The sequence below is a fragment of the Sinohyriopsis cumingii genome, chromosome 6 (assembly GCF_028554795.1).
Source record: "Sinohyriopsis cumingii isolate HCF-2022 chromosome 6, ASM2855479v2, whole genome shotgun sequence".
Lineage (NCBI taxonomy): Eukaryota > Metazoa > Mollusca > Bivalvia > Unionida > Unionidae > Sinohyriopsis > Sinohyriopsis cumingii.
In genome coordinates, this window is record NC_142966.1 from 131,635,587 (window position 1) to 131,654,579 (window position 18,993).

Here is an 18,993-nt window from a genome sequence, read left to right on the forward strand (position 1 = left end):
TCTCATGCACAAAGTGCATCTTCTAACTAAAAATACACTGGTTTAATTTCTAACCTATGCCAATTTCGGATATTCTTTACAATAACTGCAATCTTAGTAAATAAATTAAAGCCAACATTTTAACCATCCACTTCACATGAAATTATATTTATTGAAACTTTTTGTTTCCTTTGTAACTCTGTTGCCACTTTCAACCACATGCTGATAGTTACTTGCACTGTAATACCTCTACCAGTTAAGTTGTTCCGAGCACTTAAACATTAAGTTAAAGGCTGAATGGCTAAAAAAATTTATACTGTGCAAGGTGCATGTTCATATGTGAGCCATTAAACAAATTTGTGGGAGTCATCACACACCACTTAAGTGAGCGAATTCATGTAAAGTTTGTTCAAATGACACAATCACATTCCCAGGTAGGTTATCTGATGATCTGCTTATGACTGTGATAGTTCTTAACACCTGCTTTCAAACAATAAATTTTAACAGAAATACTGTATTTTATATTTTGATTAAATGTCCAATGATAGTTATAGATCGTTTTTTAGCAAGCTTTCATGATACTTTTGCTCATTATCCTGCCAAAGTGTCCTCAGTTTAAAAAATACCGCAATAACGTTCTTCCACCCCCACCCACCCATGAGATACTTAATTTAGAGATCTGTCCAGTGTTGTAAAGATATATGAGAACTTTTTAGTCTAAGCAAAATATCTGCAGTATAAAAAAGCAAGTTAATATTCTTTACTAATGGAAAATACCTTGTTACAAATTCTGAAAACTACACTTCGCTCGATAACGGTAAAGGACACTGATGCGGATAAGATGATAGTATTCCGAATATGACAGCACGTGATTAAAATCTCGTTTATGAGTTTAAATCTCGTTCGGTTCGTTAGTTAAATTGGAGCTCAAGATTATCAGCGGCGTTACTATCGTAGGAGCTGGAAATAATAGCTAAGTAGATCTCGTTTTTGAGTTGAAATCTCGTTCGAATCTCGTTCGGTACTAAAGACGGAGATCAAAATTACAGCGGCGTTACTGTCGAAGGAGCCGGTGATTGTAGTTTGTAGACTGAGCTTCATGTGTTTCTGGAGCCGTAAATTGGCGATTTTTATTAACGGAGCCGTAGATTAAAAGTGTTTAAGGAGCCGCTAATTGTAGAAGGAGCCGCTAATTGTTGTAGGAGCCGCTAATTGTAGTTCATATAAAAATATAGGGAAAGATTGTAATCACCGTCATTTTAGGAGCCGCTAATTGTTATCGGAGCCGCTAATTGTTGCCTATATAATAATATAGGGAAAAATTGTGATCACCGCCGGGTACCTGCGGCTTTCCATAATTATTTCCAGCTCCTACGATAGTAACGCCGCTGATAATCTTGAGCTCCAATTTAACTAACGAACCGAACGAGATTTAAACTCATAAACGAGATTTTAATCACGTGCTGTCATATTCGGAATGCTATCATCTTATCCGCATCAGTGTCCTTTACCGTTATAGAGCGACGTGTAGTTTTCAGAATTTGTAACAAGGTATTTTCCATTAGTAAAGAATATTAACTTGCTTTTTTATACTGCAGATATTTTGCTTAGACTAAAAAGTTCTCATATATCTTTACAACACTGGACAGATCTCTAAATTAAGTATCTCATGGGGGTGGGGGTGGTGGAAGAACGTTATTGCGGTAGTTTTTAAACTGAGGACACTTTGGCAGGATAATGAGCAAAAGTATCACGAAAGCTTGCTAAGAAAAGATCTATAACTATCACTGGGCATTTATCAAAATATAAAATACAGTATTTCTGTTAAAATTTATTGTTTGAAAGCAGGTGTTAAGAACTATCACATAGTCATAAGCAGATCATCAGATAACCTACCAGGGAATGTGATTGTGTCATTTGAACAAACTTTACATGAATTCGCTCACTTAAGTGGTGTGTGATGACTCCCACAAATTTGTTTAATGGCTCACATATGAACATACACCTTGCACAGTATAAATTTTTTTAGCCATTCAGCCTTTAACTTAATGTTTAAGTGCTCGGAACAACTTAACTGGTAGAGGTATTACAGTGCAAGTAACTATCAGCATGTGGTTGAAAGTGGCAAAAGAGTTACAAAGGAAACAAAAAGTTTCAATAAATATAATTTCATGTGAAGTGGATGGTTAAAATGTTGGCTTTAATTTATTTACTAAGATTGCAGTTATTGTAAAGAATATCCGAAATTGGCATAGGTTAGAAATCAAACCAGTGTATTTTTAGTTAGAAGATACACTTTGTGCATGAGAGGGCAGATCTGATGTAATATGTTAGGAAAGACCTAAATATTTTTTTCAATCATATGGAATTAACAGAAAAAATGAGGGCACGCAGGAAGTCCATCTCCAGTAGCAAAACATATACACATTAAGCAGCGAAATGTGTAGCATCAACCAATATTTGTGAAAAATGTAAATCCTTTTAGGAAATAAAGTTGTATATTATTTTCTTTCTTATATCTATGGAATAAAACGCATACATTTTATCAAATCTTTGGAAGAGATTACATTATTGGGACTTGTAAAAAGTAAGGTGAGACAAGTGAATTTTATGAAACTATTTGTCTTGGACGAGTATGTGAAAACAATATTTGATCAGCCCTGATACCCCATTTATTTTCATAGTTAACAGTGTTTTTGCAAATTTGTTAACAAAATGTAAGGGTGGACTTTTCAGTTCTTAAATTTAGTTCTTCATAAATTTCAAAATCATTGCAGTTAAAGTATTACTCCATCTTCCAACTTAAGCTAGGTAATTTCCAGTTCATTTGGTTTCTTTCTTGAGAAAATTACATGGTGTCTGGTCTTCGGGATATTTGAACGCCACACTTAAGCAAAAATCTCCTTTAGTTCAGTGTTGACAATTAGTAATAATAATCTTAATAAGACTTAAAATGGCATACAGTGTAGTTTAACAGTGACTGATGAGACCGGTGTTTCGATACTTCTGTGGCTTCCCATTGGTTGCGCGAGGTTATGTGAATAATATTCACTTTGGGTAATTCGACGCAAAATCAATAGTGTATGCTGTCACGTGGGGTCTGTTGCGAAGTACTGTCACAACAAATGTTATATACAAGGAGAAAATTAAGCACTGTTTCATTCCGAAGTTTGGAGTTATTCACATTATTGTGTTCATTCACATTATTGCATTCCACTTTTAAGTCTATAGACGTATTTTGTGTTGTACAAGTTTAGATATTTTTAGACAGGAAAAACATTTGTTTGGACTGTTCAGTGTAAATACTAAATAGAAAGCGCTCATTATTTGGACTTAAATATTAGTCTGGAACTGTTATTGAAGGAATTCAGGACAACGCCATCTTGACAACTACAAAGTTCTTGGAGGACCAGTACATTTCCGGCATTGAAATTTATGAGGAACATTTCTATCATTTAGGACTTTCACAGACCAGTATAAGGACTAGCTTGGATTCAATTCATAATACTTTATGTTCCTTTCATATTTTTTATTTATAACTTTGATAATTAAACTGTTAAGTTTTATAAAATTTGTTGTTTTTGCTTCTTTTCTGTTACTTAAGTTTGCAATCATTGAGACGTAACAGAAACTTGGGCGCTAACTGGGGATATGAATTTCACAGAAATTGAAATTGTTTTGAAATTTAAGTTATCTTAGTCCCTAATATTTCTGACTTTACATAGTGAAACCAACAAGCTTTTACGATATAAACTAAAGTGGAGAATTGTACTTTAAATCCTAGCCAGGAACAATCAGTCTTTGAAAGAGGACGAATTGCTCCAACGTTCCAGACAATATCTTTCCTGTGCAAAGCCATATTTGTTAAAACATGAAATAAAAAATATTTTGGTTTAAATTTGGTAAAGAAGAATATTTTGGACAAAAGTGCTTTGACTCTAGCTCAAACCTGCAAGTTATGAAATTGAAATTAAAATTCAAGAACAAAATAAAGTTAAGAAAGCTTGAAAAAGAGGAAAGAGATAAACAAATGCAAATTCAAAAAGAAGAGAAAGAAATGGAGAAGAAATGACAAATGCAAAAGGAAGAAAAAGAAATAAAAATACAAATGCAGGAAAAAGAAAGGGAGATGCAAATGCAGGAAAAAGAGAGAGACAGATACAAAAATATGAGTTACAAATGAAACTGCAATTACAGAAAGATGTGATGTGATTTGGATTTTTAACATAGTTTTAACAATTTTTCAGTCATATCGCTACGATGTCTGCTATGTGGCAGTTTATAGTGATGTCTAGCACTGGGGCATCATGCCGCAGACATGTAGCATGATGTCCCACCCAGTCACATTATCCTGACACCAGGCTGACCAGTCCTAACACTAACCTCTTAATGCTGAGTGTCAAGCGAGGCAGCTATTAGTACCATTTTTGTAAGTCTTAGGTATGACTCGGCCAGGGATCGAACCCACGACCTCCCACATCCCAGGCGGACGCTCTAACCACTAGACCACCAGAGCAGTATTACAGAAAGAAGAGCAGTACCTAAACCTGTAGTGATACTCACATTACAAGGGACAACAATCTCACATTTCTCCTGCGACCGATAAGGATTTGAAACCAATCCTTTGAGCCACATGTTCAGTGTCATAGTTTAACACCAAAATTACCATCAGAGATTCAACATTTTGACTACAAATTTAACTTGAACCCCACCAGTGGTCCTGGAAAACTTGAAACAATGTCACATCAAGTCATACCTGTATGAAATCAATAGGAAGGTGATTCATTTTCTCAGAAATGGAGAGTATTATAATCATTATGTCTTAATCCGTGACAGACTAGACAAAACTACAGCACAGATAGAACCTGACCCGGTACTCACTATCTGCATTTGCATTACTAGTTATATGATTCCACAAATCTCACAATACAACAGAAATCCAATAGTCGGATGACATCAACAAGCTTCTATCTAATGTAAAAAAATTAAAATATATTAAATGAAAGTCAGAAAGCTTCTGTAAGAACCAGAAAGAATATGTTTATGTTGAGAAAACAACCAGAAACATGTCGCTGTCACTGCAATCTGGACAGTTCATCAAGCAAAGAGCACATGTCAACAAGGTAGTCACATGATACAACAAAACAGTTATTTTTTTAATAAATATATACAGAATTCTGTGTTCTTTCATTGTAGTTTCTTTATTACGAACAGTTTACAACTTTATTTTTCATTTCATATTTTTTTTTGTTTCTACATCTGAAATGGGTTATTACTGACATCATGTAACAACTGGACCTATGATGTCATGAATATGTTGGTTGTGATATTTGTGTACCCATGCGACTAGCAATGCAAATGGTGAGTATCAGGTCAGATTTCATCAACGCCATAGTTTCATCTTATCTTTCAGCAGAGTAAAGACATAATTATTCTAATACTTGCATTTTCTGAGAAAATAAATAATTTTCATATCGGTTTCGTGTAGGTATGACTCGGGGTAACAGCATTAAGTTTGCTAGGCCATCTGGTATGCGGCTACGCTTTGCTGACAACATGTTGGTGTCTTGTGATGCTAGACTGGTTTTCAAACCTTTCATGTCAGAAAAAATATCAATATCAAGCTGACTGTGAAACAACCAGTCTTCTAATCTAATCCAGTGAGTGTTAAGATTGACTCAACAACTATAATTATGGTAACCACCCTAATGATCCATACTGCAACCTCCGAATATTCTGGGCAGAACTCAATAAATATAATTCACAATCAGTTACAACTCAATTACGTAATTGTTTCTGTCATCAAGTAGTTGCAAACTTTCCTGACTTTCATCAACATTTGCAAGCTTCAAGGAATTTTCATGTTCAGAAAAGAAATTATCATTTCTTCCAACTTTTTCCAAATTTCCTAGTAGCATGGGAGCCCTGTATACTTCTTCAATTGTATATGTATCGGTAATGAAGTCATTATTAATATTCCTTCATATTTAAGAGCTTGATGCAATGACAAGATCAAGTGTTACTTGAAAGTCTTATTATATATGATCTTGTGACAAAAAGTGTTAATTTGTTTTGATGAAAGAAAAATTGGCTGATGTAGATTCTACTTGCACTTGTGTCAATAGCTGATGAACTTGTATTCCCCGTTAAGTCAGCCTTTATTATTAAACGACAATTACAATGGCTTAGACTAATGAATGCCTTTAGATGTGACATTACAAGTCTTTAATCATGCTTGATTATCTTGGTTTTTCTGTATGACAAATTACATTTTATTATATGGCAATCACGTAGGGAGGACTGTGTGCGAGAATAAAAACTTTTTCTTGCATCTCACTCTCTCAGCTCCTCTCTCCGAATTGTATTTATTGTTACCTTAACATAATGTCATTATTCATAAGACCATAGTTATTATAATTGTACAATATTTGCTTTTAATTTCTTGGTATATGCTAGTGATGTGATTTGATAATTAGATTCATTCTTAAGCACATGATGTAAAAAGCAAACATTATATTTGTCATGGTAGTAAAGATAATAACTGTATGGATAATAATTATAATTCAATTTAATTTGTTCTGTTACATCTGATGATACAGTTTTGTAATCACTTCTGACAAAACAAAGTTTTTAGTAGTATAAAAGTCTTCGGCTGTATTTGGTATCTGATAAGTCTCTGTTGCTTCTTGTATAATTCTAACAAAATCTGGATCAAGTTCTGTATAATTATTTTGACACAGTTCCTTCAGGTCCTGAATTTCCTCTGTCATTGGTGCTTAACAGTTCTCTGCTCCTGAAAAAAATTTGTATTAAGATTAAATTGTATTGATGTAGTTAAACCAGCATTAACAGCCACATTCACCATGAATATATTCCATCCCTGACATAGAGCAGCATTTTTTTTAAATGCTTCTTATAACTGACTTGTTAAAATAAACCTGTCTTAAGAGACTATATTCTTTAAAGTCTTTGAAATAACAGCTTACAACAGGTTCAAATGCATTGTTTGGTTACAATATAAAAATAATAAATGTAGAAAAGCCGCTGTAAATTACCATGTATGGTGTAAGTAGATTCCCTTCATTTTTAATTCAACATTTTAGAGAAAAAAACCCTGTAATTTTAGTACACGAAATAATATTGACACCAGGAGGAGCATATGAACAAATTCTACAAGCCATTCAAACAAGTTATCAAGTCTCTTATTTCACAGAGAACACCAGCAGTTATCTTTGTCAGAAGAAAGTGTAGTTTCTCAAACCAACAAAAGTTAAAATGACCTGGATCATTTTATTCTTCCAACCGTTTGGGAGCTTGCCGACCAAGTGTGCAGGCTACATAAAACAGTACGAGCTTATGCAAAATGAAAACATTCAGACACAGCTTGGAATAGTGATACAGAGTACATGTATTTTGACGTCTATTAAAAATGATGACTCAGATGTGATCATAGAAGAAATGTTTTTAAGAAAATGTAAATTTAGAGAAACAAAGGGGTTTTTTAAAGAAAGAAAAAGGGATCTCTATTTTTGTGTTTATGTGGTTTGGCATATTTTCATTTCGTGCATGTGTCATACATGTAACAAATACTGCAGGTGTTTTAATCTGGCAATTTTAGGAAATTTGCCAAATTAACTTGAACAACTTGTATCATCCTGTTCACTGGAAAAAGAAAATACATGCATAAAATAATAACTATTGTATTACATCCAATCTATCCATACCGATGATATTTTAACTTCTAAGGATTCCAAAAAGTGTATTCTTTCATTACATGTTATGCTTGACAATGCTCACAAGACATTAGATATATAAATGGTTTTTCAAACGTCGGACCTGAAACAATAATACTGACCCAAATGTACATGTGATTGTGACGCAAATGTATATATGTGATGATGGCCCACATTTATATGTGATGGTGGCCCACATTTATATGTGATGGTAACCCAAATGTATATGTGATGGTGACCCAAATTTATATGTGATGGTGACCCAAATGTATATGTGATGATGACCCAAATGTGGTGTGACAGAGTTCCAAATGTACTTGTGATGATTACCCAAATGTGGTATGGCAATGACCCAGATGTATGTGATGATGACCCGAATGGGTGTCTCCAAAGATATGGTTAGGACAAGACAAAAATGAAGCGGGAAGCAACTGCTATACTAATTAATCCAATTTCTGCCATCTTTTCATTTTTTGAAACTCATGCAAGGTATTAAAGTATAACGAGGATTCACATTAATTGTACTTGCATTCATAACTTCATACATATAGAACACTTACAGAGCAAAGTCTCTTATTTTCAATCAGATGAGCATGCTGATCTGAAGTTAGAGGTATTATACCTCAAAGATCTTAAAGAGAAAAAAGTGAAACCAACAAGTAAAATTCAACAAATATTTTATTTTCACAGATAATGTGAAAATTTAAAAGTAGCTTACATTATGAAATATATCCCAAATAGCTCTCACATATCCAAAAGGAAAAAAGGTGTTCCAAATGAATTACAGTGGTGTTCCAAATTGATTCCAATCTTGAATGTGCTGTAGTTCCAACAGTCTTAAATGTGCCGATGTGATAATCTTATCCATCACAATGATATAATCTAGAATGTCCTTGAAGGAATTCACTCTAATCCTAAAACAGTCCAAAAGTATCTGTAAGCACTTTGTTATTTCAGTGAATAAATGAAGTATATCGTGTGAAATTACAACTGAACACAACTAAAAGATAGATTTCACTTGAGAGATGTTACAATAGGAATATGTTGTTAACTATGTTGATCACAACCTTTATATAAAATTGATCACAAACTTTATATAAAAACCTAAGACAATAAGAGATATAGGATGTGGGTCCTTTTCCCATCAAATTTGTAAACAAGGTAAGGTCTGTTTACTTTATAGTTTTACTTTTTAGCAAACTACCTGGCAAATGAGAACATTTTTTTCTAATGGACGAAACAATTTTCTGAACTCAAAGCCAGGTAAACATGTTTACAAATATCATCTCAGATGATAATCTACAATCATGGACAAAAGTTCGCTTTGCAATATCTTGCTTACATATGACCCTTACAATCGTGGACAAGAGTTAAACAATATATACAATATATAGATATACAAAAGGGCACTTGCAATGGTTTCTAACTGACCTGTATTACCCTTCTTTCAATTCAAAACCTGCCTGGTTTACATGTGATGCACCATATATGAAGGCATTTTCATTGCTAAGAAGGCCATCTGCACTGCAGCAACTATGCCATTTCCAGTGCCTGGAGCATCATATACAAAATTTATAATAATTTATATCGGCTTTTGTGATGGAAGTTAAAGTTCTCTTTTGCCTTTAAATACTGTCTGTATTTTTACTAATGTACAGGAAATGTACAAGATTTGTTATTTTACTAAATTTTTACAAACTTTATTGGAATCCAACTTACCACATAAACTGGTCATGTAAACTTGTGACATAGTGGTAGTTGCACAAATTGTGTAGTGTACAACAGCATTGTTCTGTTATCAAAAAGACACTGAGAAAATTACTAGTTCACCATGAGAATACTGTAAGTAATATACTTTTTTCCCCTATAATCAGTATTTTCCTTCACCCTCATTTGAGCTTCAGAGACCCCCAAATTTTTAATTTGACCCCCAGTTTTGATACCAAAGTTTATTTTTTACTCAGTCTGACCCCCAGTTTTGACACCAAGGAGATTTTTGACTCTCAGTCTTGCACCCCTAGGGGATACACTGCCTATAATACCAAAACCAAATGCCAATACAGTATTTGCTTCAAGGACAATTAAGAAATAATAATTAAGATTGATGAGCAAAACATTCATATGATATGGATCATAAACGTTCTAAATCTGCCCCTCTTAGCCGTTACTATAGCAGAGATAATGCAAGATTTGTACAAAATAGTAAGCTTTACATGTGTGACACCAGGCCTGCAAACAAATAGATGTATGACTGACCAATCAACCAATTATATCTAGCTTTGCTTACATCCATAGTCCAAGAAGAGATGACATAGCTCAGTTAATCCTGCATTTGAATATCTCATTTACTGTCTTCAAGTAATTCAATTTTTACAGTAACACTTTGTTTTGGCATATAATTTCCTTGTATGGGTGTATAAAACAGTCATTAAAAAAGTATACCCACCTTTAAAATCGTGAGTGTGAACAGGAAGACATAATAAACACTGCAATAAATTTATTCAGTTTACAATTCCAAGTCAAATACATACCTGTCAAGATTTCATTTTAAAAACTGACAATACTGAGATGCCAATTATTCAACATTTTAACTGCAATTACAATAATATATATAAACATGTAATTACTTTATAATTTGCATTATGTGAGTTGATATTGTCTTCATTTACCATGGGATTTAACAACTGTATTGACAAAGTACAAGGCAACTATATCTGGTCATCTATTAGTTATTCCAGCATGTAGCCATATTATCTTCTGCAAAAAACTGAAAATAAGATTACTTAAAAATACATTGTATCACACAAGGCGGGGTAATTTATCCATTGTCAAGATAAACTGTATGTACATAACAGAAATGAAATATAATAAAAAGCTGAAGAATGAATAGAACAAATTTGCATAAACATTCACAGCAGAATCTTCAGCTTTCCCATTAATGTTGCACTTTCACTTAAAATAGGAAACATCTGTTACTAAAATAATGTCTTATAAAATAACTATTTTTACATTTTAGTCCAACTGTAAATAAAATTTATTTAAATCAAGATGTCTTCCCAATGGATGTTTTAGGTCCTTGTGTATGTGTATGTGTGGTGTATGCATGTGTATGTTCACTGTGTCATGCAACTTACAAACAGTTCAAGATAAAAACACAGTTCAATATGCTAACTATGGGACATGATTTATGAGTGGTCTAAAATGTAGCTTTGGTTTTAAAATTTTAAACCATCATAGGTCTTAAAGGTTCTACCTAGAACTTAATATAATTTTAAGTTTTAAATGTTTGCTATTGCTAATTTGTTTATATGACCATTGGGTTACCTGGGTCACAACTTTAGAAACCTTTGAGACTGCCAGATCATAACCACTTATGTATTTTCTCTGCTACTTTTGTTTTGGTGCTTTAAGGTATAATAACGAAGGTCAGTTACTTAGTGCTGTGGCAACTGGAGTCAAGTGTCTTGCCAAGAACAGACTGGTCATATGGTAAGATACAAAACCCACCGCCTTATGGACCTGAGTCTGGCACACTAACCACTGAATGTGGCTTTATGTATGTACGTATGTATGTATGTATGTATGTATGCATACATACCTATATATACATCCATGTATGCCAATACCATAAGGTGTCAATTTATCATACCCATCTGAAAAAAGGAAATATAACATCACATTAGGAAAATATTGAAATAAAGAAACATGTATATTTCAAGACTTAAAAGTATGCAGCATAGCAACATTGTCCCTATCTTTTTCCCACTTTTGAAAAACACCATATATTCATACCCATGACCCTAGACTGGACTTACAAAGATGGGGGGAAAATGAAATTCTGATAGAGCTGTATACATCATATAAACTCGAATCATATCCCAAACTTTGACATTTCTGTTTTCAACATTATGTACTAGGTGTATGACAATATATAACTCTGTAAATTTGATATATAATTACATACAGGTAAAACCCTTTATAATGCGTTGCTCACGGGTCCAAAGAATAACATCACAATATAAGCTGGATCGAGTTAACAAATTTTTTGAAAAACTTCCCTACAGAAAATGTGCATTGAAAGTTCAATGTCATCAATTTTAACTAAGCTCTTGATCATATAAATCTGCTAGGGATAAGAATAATTGGTTTTTCCGATAGCGTGTATTTAGGTGTTAAAAACAGAGGTCACCTTATATTAAAAAAATGGGAGCCATGCTGCGATTGTGTTATAAGCAGAATCACGTTATAATGAAGCAAACAGTCAGATATATTCAGCAAAAGATACATTCCATGCCTGAAAGGTTACATAGTTACAATTCCTTTCTTTGTCTCACAAAATGCTAATTTTTCTTGCTGTAAGTATAACATCTATAATCACATATCACATGGCATGGTGGGAAAACCTGTTTTATAAAGGAATATTTTTACCAAGAATATATAGGAAGGAAATAATTTTACCAATAATTTTCTTTAGAACTGTACAAATGCCACATCAACTATGATGTGACAGGAAGAAATGTTACATATCATACAATGCTGTGCCATTCAACTGCAAGCCATCTCTCACAGAATGCATGTAATAACATTTTTTTTATATGGCAATCATTTTTTTTACTAACCAATATGCCTTATATAGTTTGGACCCTGCAAGAGATAAGTACACTGACCATAAAAAACCATTTCAAAATTAAAATGTACCAGACACATACAAAATACAGTCCTTGATAAAAATGTGAAAACTTCTGAAACCACGCTTTAAAAGTGGAAATGTCTGAATAAGACTGAACCATTTTAAAAGCTTATACTAACAACAAATTTTCTGATTAATTACCTATACAATGGTTTGGGGTGTACTGAGAAGAAATGCCATAAATTAAACAAGCTATATAAATAGCACTGTGTGTTGAAAAATACCAATTGACAAACTATCATAAGTAGGTAAAATATCCATGTGCTACATTTCATGACTAAGTCACACACTCCCTGAAAATTCAAAATATAATTGTGACACACAAAAATGGGACAAATGCTAAATGAGACTATGTAAACCATGTATGAAAAGCCTTTTTTTTTAAAACAAATAACCGACAATCACTCTGCTTTATTATGATACTCTTTTATTGACCTATATTACAGATAGATTTCCCAACCAAACTGATGTAACATCATAATTGGAGGACTTTTTCACATGTAATCTAACGCTAACAGTAATCAAATATACCCTATTATCAAGTGACCCATCTAAAGAGATTTCAGTTTTAAGAAACAAATTTATTGCAATATTTCATGTTTGCATGGGATGCAATTTATGTGAATACTTGTTAAAAAGATTTGCAATACTGTCCACTGTAACTCACTTTACCGATATATTGTTTTTGATGCAGCCTTCTTCTCTTTCTCCATTCTACATCATTCTTATCTAGTTCTTGTACAATTCCATCAGCAAATTCTCTGCAAATCAAATAGCAATGTGCAGTTTATATTATCAATGTGGTCTTTATTCATTGATAAAATAAAGTGTAACAGAAAATAAAAAAAGGCAAACAAAATAGAATCATTTTGCTAACAATGAAAATCAATACAAAAGATAAAACAAAACATAGGATGCCTCATATAGTGCAATCATTCAGCATGAATAATTGCTATAGCAAGCATAAATTCTTACGTGTTTAAAATTGTCCTAAAATAATGTACAGCAACTTGGTTATGTCACCAAGGAACATCCTGCCAACTTCTTTTAGGACTTCACAAACAATTTTCTAGGTTGATAGTTGGGAATAAAACCTTAATGAATACTTAAGTTGGGAAGTCTTCCTGATACAAAAAGATTGGAAACTAACAGTATATAGTATTTACTTTGCAATTATGGCTGTATTTGGGCACAGAAGACCACCCACCCCACAAAATTGATGCACCTTGCACAATATAAACCCAGTGTATTTCCTACTGGTAATAATGAAAAATCCAATGGAAATTGTATCCTAATATTTTGCATTCTGCAATGAATGCAGTAATGGCCTTATCAAACGTGGGGCCCAATTTGAATCAATTTGGCAGGGCCCCTGCTTTTAAATGAAGGGCCATCGATGTGCACAGCATTTGGAAATAAACTTTTGATGTCAGCCCTGAATGAATGTACACATTTTATTTTATCATGAAATAATGCACAACTTTCGTGCAAATAAAAATTATATCTTTAAGTCACCTGGCTAAATCCCTACACACAGGCCCATTTCATAACAGTGAAAAAAAACATTACAACACAAAATACCATAACAATACTTTACAAAAACGTTTATTATTTCTGCAAAGCATTTATACTGTTTGTGATCAAGCCATTAAAAAAACTCCAACCTGACAAACTTAACGACTTTTACTGACTGAAATTTGTATTACTGCCCCGCTCCCCCCATATCAAAGCATATGCAATGAGGGACAAATACAAACACATACATGTGCCATTATGATACAAATACTGGGATTATTTGCGATAATGATAATATTATTATCATCACCACTACTGAAAAGATAATAGAAGCACCATAGTATTAATAATAATAATAATAATAATAATTTGTACTTGGTGTAAATTTCAATATCAACATGATGGTGGGTGTTTTGGTACAAATGGGACAAAACAAAAAAAAGAATGTAATTACAATTCACCCATGTCAATATCTATAATTTACCATAATGTGATTTCTGGTTTGTATCATGCATGTATACATAAAACATGCTGCAGACAGGAAGTTATATCAGCAGTTAAGACCAATGAAATGCCAAGGTACAAAATGCATGATACAAGAAAGTTTATTTAATGAACATAGCAAAGACAACATAAAAGTACTAACTCAGGGCAAGCTATTATACAGACATATACAGTCATTTGAACAAATTTCAATACCACATTCACACTGTGACTGATTAATCTGATATTCCTTTTTAAAGGAATGTCTATAGTAAAGGTTACTCACTCTTTCATTGAGGCACGACAAACACTTTTCAGAAAGTCATGAGTATCAGTTGAACATAGACAAAGTAAACCAGATTTGCAAGTGCTGCCTTGAATATTAAGGGGGAAATAACTGACCCATGTCCCCCATACTAAAGACAATTGTGGAAATATATTGAAATGAAAGAACACAATAACCCTATTATTTGTGCGAGTACATTACGACATAATGGAAATGTACAGAATTATTTAAAGCTTACAGAATATTATAAACTACATCATTCCTGTTGAGTAAAAACAAGCAAATAAGCACAAAGTGTTACAATAATATTAGGTGTTTAATGCAAAAGTTAAGCCATTCGTGATATTTCTTAAACTGAATAAGGGGCTGGTGTTGTGTGCTTTTACTTACATACAAATAATATAGAGCCTGAGGCAAAGAAAAACAGTGCCCAGGGGGGTGATGATATACCTATTAGCATATGCTAGTGTGTATGTTTTGGAGTTTTAACGTAGCTTTAAGAATTGTTCAGTTTATTGTGATGTCTAGCACTGGGGCATCATGCCACAAATATATCCCACCCAGTCACATAATCCTAACACTAACCTCTTAATGCTGAGCGTCTAGCGAGGCAGCTGTTACTACCCTTCTTACAAATCTCTGGTATGAATCGGCCGGGCTTCGAACCCGCGACCTCCCTCATCCGAGATGGACACTAACCCCTAGGCCACTGGAGCGGTCTTGCCCATTCTAGTTAACGACTAGTTAAATATAAAGAGACAAAAATCATTAATTATTACACCATTTGGTTAGAAAGCTGTTTACTCACGAGTTCATTTGAAGAATTTCAATTTAAATCCAACCTACGCGATAAGCTCCAACTCATTACACCCTTCCATGAGATACGTAATTTCGAGGTCTTTCATGTATTATACTACAGTACAGATCACAGGGGCTGTTGGTGTAATTATGATATTTATTTATAATATACCTGCCTAAAACGTTTATATTTATAATTATTCGTTTATTGGAAGAAAAAAATACCTTGCATCGAATGATATTGGATGACTGGCCTTCACTCTTCTAAAACATAAATCGATAATTCTCCATCTTCTAAGATACAACACACTTATGCGGATAAGATGATGGTATTCCGAATATGTCATCACGTGATTAAAATCTCGTTTATGAGTTTAAATCTCGTTCGGTTCGTTAGATAAATTGGAGCTCAAGATTATCAGCGGCGTTACTATCGTAGGAGCTGGAGATAATAGCTTAGTAGATCTCGTTTTTGAGTTGAAATCTCGTTCGAATCTCGTTCGGTAGTAAAGACGGAGATCAAAATTACAGCGGCGTTACTGTGGAAGGAGCCGGCGATTGTAGTTTGTAGACTGAGCTTCACGTGTTTCTGGAGCCGTAAATTGTGATTTTTATTAACGGAGCCGTAGATTAAAAGTGTTTTAGGAGCCGCTAATTGTAGAAGGAGCCGCTAATTGTTGTAGGAACCGCTAATTGTAGTTTCTATAAAAATATAGGGAAAGATTGTAATCACCGTCATTTTAAGAGCCGCTAATTGTTATCGGAGCCGCTAATTGTTGCCCATATAATAATATAGGGAAAAATTCTGATCACCGCCGGGTACCTGCGGCTTTCCATAATATCGTGCGTGAGTTTCGAGATGGAGGTAGTAGCTTCATTGCAATACGTACAAAATTTCTGAGCGCTCTTATTTCATAATCAGAAACTGTATGTACCACATATTAACCAAATTTTGCCTTTATGTTGTTTTCAGTTAGTTACTTTATACAAATATCCCAATACGGTCGTAAGAAAATTCGCTCGCAGCTGCAGTCTATGCCTTTAATGTCAACATCATTTGTCTTGAATAACGAAGTAGCTTTTATTGCGTGGATAACGGAGTGTTGGTACGTTTGTTATTTTGTATTTGGGTTATACCTCGCTCAATAGTATACCTGTTTACCACGGTACCGTGATACTTGGTCTCACTCAGGGTTATACCTCGCTCCATAGTATACCTATTTACCGGGGTACCGTAATAGTTACAGCATGCTTGTGTTAGAAATCTGGACAAATGTCGTTTTATGTGAACGTTTTCATCCAGGCTGTTAAATTTGTATTATTGATATAACTGACCATAATAAATAGTTTTGAAGATGTTTAATTCAAATGATATAATATGGAGATACTATATTTGGTTACTATGTTGTGGTAACAGTCGTATTTTAGTCTGTTACTCGCAGGTTTAAGTGAAGTTCACATAGAACTATGAGAAAGTCAGTTTTGAGCCAAAACATTGCGAGCATTTTGTTTTCCATCATAGCAGCGTCGGACTGAGCTGAAAATCACCGGTTATTCTTATGGGAAAAAGAAAATTTGGGTAGTTTTTTGTTGTTGTAAACGTTGCCAAAAAGGTACAATTTAAAGCAGAGTTTATAGTATATTGATAGCAAGAAGCAGAGGAAGAATTTAAAACAGATTATACAATAAGTTGATAAAAGAAATTGTTTGAGAAATATATTGTACTATTGAGAAATATATGTGATAAGGGCAAATGGATTCGTAAAAGGATGAAATATTAAGACTCACAAAGATAATGAACTAGATATGGAAAAGGCTTTATTGACTATTGATAGGTAATCTGTAAAAGAGAAATAAACAAATCCCTTCGTATCTGACTTGTCAAACGTTGAACGTGAGATCACAAGATAAGGGTAGTTTGTCTTGAACACTTAGGATGAAATATAGGGAATACGCTTGCTTCACCATTTTAAAAACCAGTTGAATCGTGTCTTGGTGTTTTATTGAATTGTATGAGTACATTCCCCCAGTAAAGGGAAATGTCTTAAAAGGTGATCTGATTGAATAAAACTCTGCAATAAACACTCTGATTGATAGCTTCAGTTCTTACGACACTGAAACACAATTTGTTTGATGGAATTGTTTCATAATAAATTCATTGGATTTTAGAGACCCATATTAGTCTTCCCTTAACTTCCCCATAGTTAGTTTTTGAAGTCATGTATAATTAGCCCAGCTGTAATCACCCACACCGTTCAGCTAATAATTCACCTGTCTATCCATCCACCCTGTCTTCCGTCTTGAACTAAAACGCACTGGATGTGTGCAATCCAGGATTCATACGCATAGATTTTCATTTCATGCATGAGTTGCAATGACTTAATTTTAGGGAAATGTAATTATGATTTAAACTGTGATTCACAGTATTTATATATAACTTTCTGTGCTCGTCTGGTTTCCAGACTCATCAGTTCGTCAATAAATATATTGTCAAGGTTATATACTTACACATATTTTACCTATTGTTTGTTTGATGCTGTTATACAGTAAGATACGCTAAACACAATATGAATCAAATGGCTGCCGTTTTTCTTGCATAGATGAGTACTGTATCAAATCTGGTCTTCACGACAAAAACAGTCATAGTCTAATGTAATCTTCTTACACGTGAAGAGGTACTTTGGATCTATTTTGTCTGTACAGCGCCTTTGGCCATCAGCGCTCCTGTCGCATGCAAATAGACTGCAGGCCAGATGGTCCTTCGTACAGTGTCGCCACTTTTCATATAGAACGTGAAGCTGGTTTTGTCTACTGTTGTGTCTGGTTCCGACCATTTTAGACAATTAGATGGATCTTGTGATATCATCAACCATGTAAGCTTCAAAGGTTTCGAAGCGAAATTCTGTAATGCAGCACTAGATGTCACTTGCTGTATCCACTCTGACTTCCCTCTCTAGGAACATGCAACACAATAGAGCTGGAGAAAAAGACAGTAGTTTGCAGATACATTATGACCTGAGTGAGGTCAAAGCAAGAATGTATTAACCTAAGAATGATATGGATTTACTGAGGCCCCTTGCAGAGGTATAGGTCATATTATAGGCTTGATTCTACCATATGACTTAATGTCATTAGAATTTGGACAATCGTGTTGAAATTTTAACTGACAGTACGGCAAATGTTTAACAAAGTTAGACAGTTTTCATTCTTTCAGTATAAAGTAAATCTGAGGTAATACAAATTATAAAAATAACAAAAAAGGCGGGTGTTAAGAAGTATAGTTTAAACTGTAGTTTCTAATTCGAAAACTTTAATTTTAAAGGAAATAGTCACATAAGCAAACTACAGACTGGTGTACAGAAAACAGAAATAAGTTAAATAAATGTAATAATAAATTAAATAAATGTTTCGTCTCTAATTAGTCACGCTAGAGGTTTTAATCAAGTAGGGAGGCCCAAATCCAGTTCAGACCTGTTGTATTAACCTACCAATGTTAGACAGTGTGAATA

The 18,993-nt window shown here is 33.8% G+C and overlaps 1 protein-coding gene across 1 annotated transcript in view; it reads right to left on the reverse strand.

Annotated features, from left to right (window-relative positions):
• Nucleotides 1–17,285: 17,285 nt before the first annotated feature.
• LOC149797986 (uncharacterized) overlaps nucleotides 17,286–18,993 on the reverse strand; it is an 86,404-nt gene continuing 84,696 nt past the window's right edge. The window contains exon 4 of the mRNA XM_089960823.1: nucleotides 17,286–18,437. Coding sequence (XP_089816949.1) covers nucleotides 18,171–18,437 — 267 coding nt within the window. The 3' untranslated portion in view covers nucleotides 17,286–18,170. The remainder of the gene's footprint in view (nucleotides 18,438–18,993) is intronic.